The sequence below is a fragment of the Ipomoea nil genome, unplaced genomic scaffold (assembly GCF_001879475.1).
Source record: "Ipomoea nil cultivar Tokyo-kokei standard unplaced genomic scaffold, Asagao_1.1 scaffold0179, whole genome shotgun sequence".
Taxonomy (NCBI): domain Eukaryota; kingdom Viridiplantae; phylum Streptophyta; class Magnoliopsida; order Solanales; family Convolvulaceae; genus Ipomoea; species Ipomoea nil.
The window spans coordinates 1472189-1485296 of NW_017616607.1; the positions used below are offsets into that span (position 1 = coordinate 1472189).

The following is a 13108-nucleotide window of genomic DNA, read 5'->3' on the forward strand; positions in this document are numbered from 1 at the left end:
TTGCAGGATGTTTCTCTCAAAACACATGATGGTGTCAAACTTGTTAAACCTAATCAAGAACAAGATTCCAAATCCCTTGGCTTTTTGATTGATAGTGCCATAAGGGGGGGAAGAAATTCTCAATCATCTGGCTTTACAACAACAAGAATTCATCCTTGGAAGTCAACCACAACATCCAATTTTGACCGCCGCACCAACAAAAGGCCGTGGCCGAGGACGTGGTCAGCAATCCCAAGTTGGTTTCGCTCAATTGGAAAATCCGAGTCTTGGATCAAGCTCATTGAAAGTTGCTGAAACTCAAGGCTGGTTCGAATGCTCAAAAGGAACCGTAACACCGCAAAAAATATGGACATCCGAGAATGTGCCAAGTATGGTGAAAAGATGGCCCAAAGCTGATCAAGCTCAATGGATATCTGAAAAGAATAAAGAAGAAGAAGCGAAAAGGAAGTGAACCGAGATGTGGTACGAGCTTAGAGATCATACCAACAATTATGGTGAAAGTTTGGGATTCCAAAGAAGCTTTGAAGAATGCATAGTTTGGTGGGAAGCCGGAGTTCTTCCGGGCACCAACATTAAAGATGCCTTTGGACAATACATGGCTGGAAATGTAACCAAGAGATTTGAATGTGAAAAGTTCAAAAATGACATCTGCAAGATGAGAGAACATATCAAGGACATATTGAAAGCTGAAATGGGAGGCAAGAAACGCAGAAGGTAATCAAACATAAATTCCTCAAAAATATGGTATTTTGAATATCTATATTTTGGAATGATTTTGGCTATAATAATATTTCCTCTATCGACTAATATGAATAAATATTTCCCAAGGTCTGATCTAAGTCTGTTTAGATTTATTTTGGCTATAATGTATTAGTTCGTGAATTAAAAAGACAAGAATTGTTAAACGCATGCAAAAATTTGAAAAGATAAAAATTGATTAAAAATTAATCAAGGATGCGTATAGGACTTGTCTGAATTAATTCACAAGTATTTTCTTTTTCCCTAGAATTATTTTTGTCAAACTCATCTTGGCTTTGTCAAAATAAAATTGAGCAAAAAAATTGAAATTATATTTCAAAGACTTAAAGCCAATGTTTGAGTATAAGTTATGGCATTATCAAAAGGGGGGAAATTGTTAGGAATAAATTGTAATAGATTTTGATATGCCATATTGTAAATCGTAGAACCCCAATTTTATTTTGGTTAGACTAGTCGAGTCATAGACCAAGAAAGGGAAAAATAAATTCATTAGTTGGGGAAATGGATGAAGAAGATATAAAGCCTAAAATCAAGAATTTGCCTAGTGAAAATGGCAAACAAAAGAGGAAGATGTATGCGTATGAAGAAGTTATGAAGACTATCATCCTAAGAAGAAATCTCTCAAGAAATCAATGAAGAAACCCCTCAAGAAATCCCTCAAGAAATTCCGAAGAAGAAAGAACGTGACTTGAAGTTTGCATGAAGCTATCTTGAAGATCAAGCATCTATAGAAAGAAAGAAGTACACCAAGTGAAACAAGATGATAACCAAAAGGTTGTACGGACGAGTTAGTAGAAGCTTGAAATATTGTATGCAAGGTCATAGGTTTCAATCTCACATCCAACATATTTTAAAGAAGCCAAGTTTAAATCCATCAGATGAAGTATGGGCGATGGGGTATGGGCGATGGTTTGGCGGAAGGGAAGAGTTAACTATGGGATGAAGTATCTCAAAATTGAAATAGGGAGCAATATCAATTTGAAGGGATAAAGTTCACGTATCTCACCCTTGGGGCAGAAGTTAGGGATGAAGTTCACGTATCTCACCCTTGGGGCAGAAGTTGGGGATGAAGTGGATGAGAGTCCAAATCAAGGAAGGGATGGGATTTCACTTCCAAATATAGTAAGGGATGAAGTTTACATGGGAAGAGATTGAGATTTCACTTCCAAATATAGTAAGGGATGAAGTTTACATGGGAAGAGATTTCCCAAGTCAATTTAGAAGATGAAGTCTGGAAGCAGTAGACAGACCCAGACCGTGAAGTACAGAGGAAAATACAAGAAAGACAGACCCAGACCGTGAAGTACAGAGGAAAATACAAGAAAGACAGACCCAGACCGTGAAGTACAGAGGAAAATACAAGAAGAAAAAATACTAGTCTAAACTAGTAAGGGATTAAATTGGAGATTGTATTTTTGAAGATAGAAATCCCAAGAGGCGTGATCTACAACAGATGAAGTTTTTGGGACACCATTTTTGCTAAAACCTCAAGCTCAACTTGCAGAGAATCTCTGACATATCTGCAACGTTATCTTATCCTATGAAAAGGCTATACAGCTAGAAGAAATTCAAAAATGAGAACGTTTCTTTCCAACGGACGGATTCTCATTACCAGCTATAAAAGGATGAAGATTGAAGTTTTGGAAAGCAGTGGTGAAAGAAGCAAATAGCAAGAAGCAAGAAACAGAGCTAAACAGAGCATACGAAATTCAAAGAAAGCTTTCCATCTCAAGAGCTTAAATTGATATATTCTTTGTGAGATAAAAACTCAGAGTGATATAGAGCTTACAAAAGAAATATCCAAGAGTGTTAGAATCTTCATCAACTACAAGAGACTAAGCGCATCATCGAAGATCATCTATAGAGTCTCAAAGTTGGAAGCAAGACAAAACTTGTTTTAGAGCAAAACAAGGGAAAGGAGGAAAGTAACACGGAGTTGTGAAATCCTGGATTGTCACACGGAGTTGTGAGATCCGAAACAGTAGTGTCGGAAGACATTGGGCGTGATCAGTGCGGGCTTTGTGATAAAAGCACTAGATCACGGAAGAAGCGTTTCTACCAGAGCATAGAAGACGGGGGGAAAGTAATGCGGAGTCGTGAAATCCTGAGAAAGTAACGCGGCGACGTGAAACCCGAAGCAGCAGTGTTGGTGGCACTGGGCGTGATTAGTGTGGGCTTGGTGATCAAAGCACTAGATCACGGAATTCATTGTATCTTGGAACCAAGAAGTGGTGGATATAGTGAATTGCTCTTGCACGATAAGAGCAAGTGGAGTAGGAGGATTACACCACCTCCGAACCACTATAAATTGCCTTGTGTTCTTTACTGCTTTCTTTACTTACTGCTCTTGCTTGCTTCTCACGAGAATAATTTTGACACAATATACACACACACCGGATCGTTTATTTATTTCCGCTGTGCACCATACTCTAACAATCTAGTTAAGAGTTTTGGTTTATCTCTGGCTTAGCAATTGTTGTACTGTGCAAAAAAGTTTGAAAGTCTATTCACCTCCCCCCCCCCCCTCTAGACTTTTCACCTTACCTCTTTTGGGACCAACATGAGATACGTAACCAAGAGTCCTTGAAACTTAAGCATATCGACCAACTCCGGAGAGAATTGGTTGGGTTCGAGGGCTTTACCTCCGATTACCGTGTAATCGGCGTCGTTCCATCCCGGGGTTCGGATGCCAACGGGCTTTTTCGGCATTGCGAGGTCTCCTTAGGTGGTGGTGTTTCTTCCCTTGGTGATGATATTTTCCGTGAGTTTCCGGCGAGACTCCGGCAAAATTCTGACGGGGTTCCGGCGACGGGGCGGTAGCGCGGCTCGACTTTGGCGGGGGTTCGGGATCGACGGCGAGGGAGTGGCTGGCCTGGGCGGAGCAGGGGGCCGTGTTGGCAGCGGGAGTTGTCCAGGTGTGCGACGGTGGAGGCGGGCGTCGGTTGTGGTGGTTCGGTCGCGGTAGTGCTACGTGGGTGGTCGGCGAGCAGTGTGATGGCGGCGACGGGAGCGGGGCGGTCGGTAGCCGGGTGGTTGACGGTGGAAATGCGGTAGGCCGGGGGGTGTGTGTCGGGGGTGGTGCCGGCGGTGTTTGGAGGAGAGGGAGAGAGAGAGAAGGTGTGTGGGAGGAGGAAGAAGAAGGGTTTTTGATTTGGGGGTTTTGTGGGTTTTAGGAATTTAGAGGGGTTTAAGAAGGGAGTGTTCCCTTAAAGTTTTAAGAGATACTCATAGTTTAGTGGTTAAGGACTTGGTCTTATAAGTGGGAGGTTTAGGGTTCAATCTTCGTTAAAATGACATTAGTCTTTTTGTTGTGCATCCCCTTTGGCTCTTCCCTTCTTTTGTCTTCTAGTGGTAGAAGATTTGACTGGTCTTTGTCATCGTTGCTGAGAGTTTTTCTTTGGAGAAGTCTAGTCTTTTCTTTATGCCAAGTTATTTTGATTTTGTTTCTTTATAATAATTCCGAAGTAGCTAATCTAAACAAGTAATTTTACTATAAGTGTGGTTACTGGGAGTTTACTAGTTATCCTAAACAGAACTCGTCTTGTTGGTTTGCGGGGTCTTTGTCTCCTGGGGCCATGTTTCCTTCGTCGAGGTTGCCCTCGTCCTCGAGTTCAGCTTGTGTGCAGCTCATGACGAACACCTTTCCGGGGGCACCGTGATTCCCTTGATTTTTTGTGCCTCCGCGTTGGCCCATGATTGCAGGGCGCGAGTTCGAGGGTTGAGTGCACTGGAAGGACTTGTGTCCTTCTCCTCCGCAGTTAAAGCATCGCCAGGGGTTTCCCATGCAGTCTTTGCCTCTATGGTCTTTGTTGCATCTTTGGCAAGGGAAGCTCCTTGTATTAGCTTCGTTGTTTCCTAGGGGTGGCCTCTGGCCAGCTGGGTTGCTTGGCCTTGTGTTAGCGTCGTTTCTCGTTCTTTTCATAGGTGGTGCTCCACCTCCTGTGTTTCTTTTTCGAATTTGTTCCTGGACCCCTCGTTGTAGTAGTTGGATTCGATAGAGATTGGCAGCACTGGAGTAAGCCTCGTTGAGGGTCCGGGGTCCGCTTACTACTAGTGCTTTTCGGGCTTCGAAGTTGAGGCCTGATATAAACCTTTCTATTTTGGTTGCCTCTGTGGGGACTAGTTCTGCTTCGAAGCGTGCCAGTTCGAGGAACCGTTTATGGCATTCCATGACAGTGGTCGTTCCTTGTTTTAGGTGGAGGAATTCTTCGTGCATGGATGCTCTTACGTGTGCTGGGTATAATCGTTCTCGTAGTCGTGTTTTTAGGTTTTCCCAGTTGAACCCTGGTTCCTGTCTGTAAGTGGGTCCCTCGTGGATCCACCAAAGGTCTGCCTCGTGTCCGAAGTAGAATGAGGCTATTTCTACCCGACGTTTTTCTGGCCATTCTACCAATCCCAGAATCTTGTCGAAGATCCGAATCCATTCCTCAGGGATTGCGGGATCCTCTTCTCCCGAGAATGTGGGTGGTCGATGATTTGAAACTTGTCGGGCGATTTCTGAGTTTGTGTTTTTTGGAGGTGGTGGTGGTCTGGTGTTGTGGAGAGCTACGTCGCTCAGTGCTTGGGCGACTTGGGTTAGTTGTTGTAGAGTTTGGGCCAAGGGATCGTGTGTGGCGGGTTCCAGAGTCCTTGATTGTCTTCTGTTTGGTGCCATGCTACTGATCTACTGAGCCAATGTTTATAGTAATGTCGAGTTAGAGTGTTTCACGCTTACCTTGATGTGCAGGGGCGGACCCAGCATGGGGGCAGTGGGGGCAGCTGCCCCCACTCACCCCACCCCCACCCCATATATAACCCTTGTATGTATATATGTATATATAGTACAAGTTTTAGTATAAGTATAATAAAAATAGAAACAATGAATAAAAGTTGATTAGATCAAGTGGCACGGCGCGTGTGTTATTTGTGTAAGAAGCCAGGGTTCGAATCCTGGGTGTGTGCTGATTTACTCTAGTGGCAAATTGTGCTTGTTATATTATTAATGACTTTTAAATACTTTGTATTAATTAATTGTGAGATTTACACACACACACACACACACACATATATATATATATATATATATATATTTATTAAATTTTTTATGACTTTTAAATACTTTGTATTAATTAATTGTGAGATTTACACACATATATATATTTTTTTATTATTAAATTTTTATGACTTTTAAATACTTTGTATAATTAATTGTGAGATGTACACACATATATAATTTTTTTTATATTAATAATGAGATGTGTTTATAATATATTTATTATTTGAATTATTTTATCAAATTAATTATGTTTCATATTTTGTTATGAATATTTTTTATAAAGTTTTGATGCGTTTTATTTTTCATCCACATTCAACAATATTTATGGCTATAGTTTTTTTTTATTATTATTTTTATCAAACTATCTTTTTTACTTTGCATTTCGCCCCCACTGACAAAATTTTCTGGGTCCGCCACTGTTGATGTGATAAGCGAATGGGGGAGTTCTTTAAATTAAGCATGAATTAGGGTGAGGGGAAGATTAGGGGCTCACAATCTCACCGCGCGTCCTAAGGTTCCTAAATCCTATGTTCTTGGACACCTAGAGTTTAAGCCTAATGTCCTAGAGTCTGGTCTTAAGAGTCTTGTCCTAGGGTCAAACTTAGGCTCTGATACCATCTGTAACACCGCAGATTTTTGAAACTTTTAAAACTTATATAATAAAGGTAAATTCTCATTAAATCCCAAAACAGAGCATTACTAAACATAATAGTGCGTGGTGCTATGCCACATCTGAGGTGGAGAACTCAAATGCACAGGCTAAACAAACTAAAAATCCTCAATACATCATCATAGCACGCAGGGCGAAAGGAAAACTATCTATCTAATCCAAGTTCTTCTAGCGTGCTCCGGAAGCTAATCATCTGTGCCTGAAAGCCAAATATATCTGTTCAGCGAATGATGCTGGTAACCCACTCCAACGCGTTAAAATACAATATAGGTAAGTATATATATAGATATATGAAAACCATTTTGAAGCAGGAAGATATATACTTAGGAGACTCTAGCTTTAAAACCAGGAATAGACTCGACAGGTAGGGATAAGCATGTTAAAAAGAGATAATCAGTTATATAGAGATAATATCATGAAGAACATGTATCTAAGGTCACAGTTTACTTTTAAATCATTCACATCATCATTCAATCAACATCTTTATCACACAAGCACACTTTGGTGGCGCCACGGGACCAATCGCATGCCCCAACATTAGGGCTAGTGCATATAGCACTAACACGGCCCCGCAGCACCCTACCTCATACCGCAGCATGAAGGAATTGACCGCAGCCAACTGTATAGACCGTCGATAGTTTCAACGGCGGATCACAGCCCTACACATCGCTGACGCGCTCAGTCGGTGGACTGTGATCCTCTTTTGGGGACTGCGACCCTACACACCGCTTGACGAGCTCAGTCGGTGGGTCGTAGCTGATCAAAGCCCTACACACCGCCTGGCGTGTCCAGTCGGTGGACCATAGCACAGGAGGCCCATGTGGACCACAGCCCAAGAAGTGAGTCACTGACCGCAGCCAGGAGAATGAACCACAGCTCATGAGTAACCAGTTTGATCGCAACCAAATTGGGGTATCATGCTCACATAACACATAGTAACACATATTAGCACATTGGGAAGGGGGAACGCGTATAAATAAACTTATGCGTGATTATCCACATACTAAGAATAGTCCTAAGGGGTTCATACATCTTCCTCCTAGGCCAATGGGTTACCGATTCAACTAGCATGCAATATACGAGACTCTTTTATCCTACGAACAGTACCCGAAACATCAACTAGACTCATGCACGACAAACGGGGTCCATTGGGACACCACGGGGGTTGGGGGAACATCAAACGGGGAAGCCAAAGTCCTAAAGTGGTCAAATTCCAGCGGGTGGAGGGCTACCCGCCGGCGAAGAACCTCCGGGCAGCGGGTGCCCGGCGGGCAGACGTCTGTCCGCCGACTGCCCGCTGCCGGTGGTGTTAAAATTGGCAGCGGTTAGGTGGCGGGTCCCCCTACCCCCCACTGACTCTTTTTCCAAAATATAAGTTCCCGAATCCTTTGTGGAACCCGAAACCATGCCTAGACACTTTTAAACGCAAATGACGACACCACGTAGACAATTAACGGATCAAAAGAAAAAATCACATAGATCACAACCTATCATGACTTCTAAACATAATCAACACCCGAACACGTGAATTCCCACCCAAATATACCAAGAATATCCCAACACGAAAATCACGATTCAACCTAGGGCTCTAATCATATTTAAATCATCAAGATCATAGTTCATCTCTAATATCAAGAAACATCAAGATTTATCAAGAACATCACACAATCATCAAGATCCTCTTATCAACATCAAGATCATCAAGATCACACATAAAATCATCTCATCAATTATCAAGATCATATCACAATTATCATAGAAGATTTCATCAAGACACAAGCATAGAATAAGGAGCCAAAGAAGAAGATTATAGCAATGAAAATAGGTTTGGTTGAGACATGGGTTACCTCTTAGCTTTAATTAAATTCCTTGGCTATGAAGGGTTTTTCTTTAAGATCTCTTCTTTCTTGATTTCTCCTATGGGAATTCTTGGGAATTCTTGTGTGGTGAAAGTTATTGTGGTGTTGGTTCTAGGTTCTTCCTATGCCCCTATTTATATATCTAGGAGTCCTTATTAGGGTCTAAATGGTATGGGCTTGCTAATTCTATTCCTTACAAGACTAAGGGGTTGGTTTTAGGGATAAGGGTCCATGGACTATGGTGGACCCCTTTTTAGTTAATTAATGGATTTTAATTCTCTTTTTAGGGTAGGTAATTAAATAATTAGTTTGGGTTTAAGGTCGTAACACGGGGTGTTACACAGCAGATAACTCAAATTATCTCGGTACCCCATGGTATCCGTTCCAATCTAGGAATTACCATTGTACTGTGAAACTCCCGTAGTGATTAGACTCAAGAGCTGAGCCAGCCTCTTCTCAGATAAAACAACCTTCACACCTCTCACCTTAGAGGTAACTTCTAACTTTCCCACATCTTTTGTCACAACCATGTGACGGTAGAATTCCTTAACCAAACTCGGGTATGCCTCGACCCTTATGGTGAGAAACCCATCCAACAAACCTTGATATCTCAACACTTCTAACAGGGAACTAGAAAAAGATTCTGGGTCAAAGGCTTTACCTTTTAACACGAGATAATGGGCATCCACCCATTCAACTTTCCTAGCCAAGCTTGTCCTCCTAGGCATGGTTGCAAGATGACCCAAAGCTCAAAGAGAAGACCCAAAGCTTTTCCTATTTCTTCTTCTCTCTCGCTGCTCTCTCTCTCTCTCTCTCTCTCTCTCTCTCTCTCTCGCTGCTTCGGCTTCACGGCACGGCAGCGGAGCTCCGGTCGGCGGCGAGGCTCCGGCAGGTGGCGGTTGGCGACGGGGCTTGGCTGCGACGGGAGGAAGGTGACCGACGGTGAGGGGGGGTTTTCGGGTGTTTCACGGGTAGAAAAGGGAAGAAGGGTTTGGGAATTTGGGGAAAATTTGGGAAAGAGAAGATTTAATTTGGGGATTTTGGGCAAAGTGAGCAATTATAGGTAAAGTGGAATTTAAATGAGATGAGGTTTAAGAAACATAACTAGCTTAAGTAGTTTAAGGGTTGGATTTGTAACTTACATGAACCTAGGTTCAAAACTTGGTGGTTACAAATTTTAAAATTTCCTTGGTCTTTTTAGGCTACACAAGAAGGGATTTCTATGGGTGGTCTATTATAAATTCAAGGGCACTTAAATAAATTTAGATGACTCACAAGGGAGGTTGGGTTACAAGGAACATATGCAAGGCTACGGAATTAACACAAGCATGACGCATTTTAGAGAGGCTACGGAATTAACACAAGCATGACCGATTTTAGAGATAAACAATTAACTCCACGAAAGACTCTCACTTAAAACCAAAAGAGTCACATAACAAGGAAGCAAGGCAACACAAAAAGGCAACAAGGGAAAAGATAAAATATCCAGATAAGGATAGGCTTAGGAAAAAGGTAACTCAAAAAGGCAACAAGGGAAAAGATAAAATCTCCAGATAAGGATAGGCTTAGGAAAAAGAGTTACCTGCCATCTCGTCCTCAACCAACCCCTCCGTCTCAGCCTGAGTAAGTGTCTTCACATGAGATGCATTGCTCATATTATGAACTTGGTGGTACAAGATGTTTTAAAACAATGTGATATTGATGTTAAAAGGGTTAGGGAGGTTGTTAGATATGTCAGAAATTCTCCTTCAAGGTTGCAGAAATTTAGGGATTTGGCAGAGTATAGTGGAATTGAGCAAAAAACATCCTTGTGTCTTGATGTACCAACAAGGTGGAATTCCACCTATTTGATGTTACAGTCTACATTGATCTACCAGAAAGTATTTGATGACTATGAATACAGTGATAACTCTTTTAAATCTGATATGGGTGATTCTATTCCTACTTCTCTGGATTGGGAGTCTGTGAACAACTTGGTTAAGCTGTTGAAATGTTTCTATGAGATGACTCTCAGAATTTCAGGGTCCTTATATGTGATAGCTAACACCTTTTTCTCTGAAATATCTAATCTGTATTGTATCTTGAATGAAATGGTGGAAGCTGATGGGGCTGAGAAACTAATGGGGGCTAACATGAAAGCAAAATTTGAAAAATATTGGGGTGATATTGATAAAATGAATTATATAATTTTCTTTGCAAACATTTTAGACCCAGGGACAAGTTAGAATATATGCCAACCCAATTACTTCATATGTATGGTGACAAAAAAGGAAAAGATTACCTTGAGAAATTGTTGGCTGTTTTGAATGAATTGTATGATGATTATGCTGTGAGTTATAGCCCTACTATTGTCCCTGCCACTGGTTCTGGTTCTGTAGCATCTGTTACTCCTGTTGTTGAGTTTGTTTCTGCCCCTGTTAGGAGGCCACAACATCTATTGAAGGCCCAAATTAAGAAACAAAGAATGAAAACTGGTGGGAGGAAAAAAACTGAGTTGGAATATTATTTGAGTGAGGCAATAACTGAAGATGAAGGTTCCTTTGATATACTGAGATGGTGGAAGGTCAATTCTGCAAGGTTTCCTATCCTTTCTAAGATTGCTAGGGATATCTTAGCTATTCCTATCTCAACTGTTGCCACAGAATCTGCCTTTAGTACATCTGGGAGGGTTTTGGATCCTTTTATGAGTTCTTTAACTCCTAAAATTGTGGAAGCCTTGGTATGTACTCAGGATTGGCTTAGGCTGCCAAATACCCCCATTTGAATTGAAGAAAATCTAGAAGAATTAGAAAGATTTGAGAAAGGTAAAATATGTATTATTTCAATCATTCAAGTTAAGTTCTTTTCATTGAATTGAATTCTAACAAGCTTCTACTTATTTGATTTAATTGCAGAATTTAGTGTTGATGGTGGAAGTGCATCTGGTGGGAGGACTTGTGGTTCTACACTTTCAAGTATTCCTGTAATTGTCTTCTCCAATCTCTATACTTTATATGATATATTAATATCTTAATCTTGTATTCAACTATTCAACTGACTTTATATTCTGATGTTAAGGCAATGAAACTTGGTGACTTTAAGTTGCTTCCCTTGATGAGTTTTTGGCCCCTAACCACTACTCTTAAATCCTGTAAAATGGTAATGTTCTATTTACAGTTTAGACTGTAAAGGCTTGGTAGCTTACTAATTTGTAAGAGTAAGTAAAGTTGCTGCTTTTTGCAGTTTTGCATTACTGTAAATATGTAATTCTGGTAATGTTATCTTTTGAGTTTTTGATATATTATGGCAAATTGGCAATGATGAAAGCTTCCACCAATGATCTGAAATAAGGATTAAGCTGGTATGTTGCTCAATTTTCAATTGTCCATGGTGATATTGAAGATTTGAAGCAATTTGCCCTTAATCCATACATTGATATGGACAAATATGCTTACTAAGCCAATATTATAATCTCATTTTCTCATTTGTTAAGTAATTATTATTGACTTATTGTTTTTTACTTGTGTAGTTGTTTGTTTCCTTTACTAAATTGCACTAAGTTTTAACAAGAAGAAGAATAGCAGTCTAGAACACTAGGAGTATTACAGATTTACAGATTCAGCGTAGGATTAAGATTCAGGAATCAGGATGATTTTTTGTGATCAGGAATCAACATGGCTTTTTGTGATCATGAATCTGCATGCTGGAAATCTGGAATGGTTTATTGAATCGTGCAAATCTCTATGTGGATTTGTAAATCTTTAATTTTGTTTTTTTGTGAAGTGTAAACTGTAAACTCTAAATCATTCATTTTTGGGGCTTTAAGGTTTTTTGTATGGCATATTGGTATTAAGGCATTTTGTCTTGAATTTACTTGATTTAGTTTTAAAGTTTTATTATTCTTATTTAAAACCCGAACAGTAATCGGATATCCAACCAAACCGACCGAATCCGAATACTTAAGAAACCGAAAGATTTAATATATAAAAAGTTAGGACCGATTTTACATTCACCAAACCGAAATCCGAGCGGTTTAGCCAACCCCAACCCCGAACCGAACCGAACCGCCCGATACACACCCCTAGTTGTAATTATATATACTCACATGTATTATGCTCTAATGGATGTGATGTTGGAATGAAAGAATCCCCCCTTTTCACTCTTGTCTATACTCTCTTTTCTCTTAAGAATATCTTCATTTGTAATGAGTTCATCGGTTAGAACTAAAGGCCAACGGGCACAAACATCCACTTTACAAAACAAACAATTTATTGTGATAACAATATACCATAAAGATAATTTACTTACCAATGTTACTTCTCCTTGTGAATACTCTATTATCACGACTTGAGTACTTGACACCTTTTCTTTGAGGAATTCAAATTGTCTTTAAGGGTGTGTTTGGAAACCTGGAAAATGAGTTCTGGAAATCATTTTCCAAGATTCCAGTGTTTGGATGTGCCTGGAAAATCAAGTCAACGGAAATCATTTTCCATTGACTTTGGAAAATAGGCTTGTTTTGGAGGAAAATGACTTCCCCTTTTTTTGGGGGGAAGTCATTTTCCAACTTTTACACCAACATCACACCACCACCAACATCATCAACACCATACCACCATCACCACCAATATACCCCCGCCACCATCACACCACCACCACAACCACCACCAACACCGCAACCACTACCACCACCACCACCACCACCACACCGCCGCCACCATCGCCGCCGCCACCACCACCACATACCACCGCCACCACACCACCACCACACCACCACCTTCACACCATCGCCGTCGCCACCACCAC

The 13108-nt window shown here is 40.8% G+C and overlaps 1 protein-coding gene across 1 annotated transcript; it reads left to right on the plus strand.

Moving 5' to 3' along the window:
• The first annotated feature begins 595 nt into the window (after positions 1–595).
• LOC109179385 (zinc finger BED domain-containing protein RICESLEEPER 2-like) lies at positions 596–10548 on the plus strand. Its single transcript, XM_019328883.1, has 2 exons — positions 596–714; positions 10035–10548. Exons 1-2 carry the CDS (start codon positions 596–598, stop codon positions 10546–10548), a joined length of 633 nt encoding a protein of 210 aa, XP_019184428.1.
• The last annotated feature ends 2560 nt before the right edge of the window (positions 10549–13108 follow it).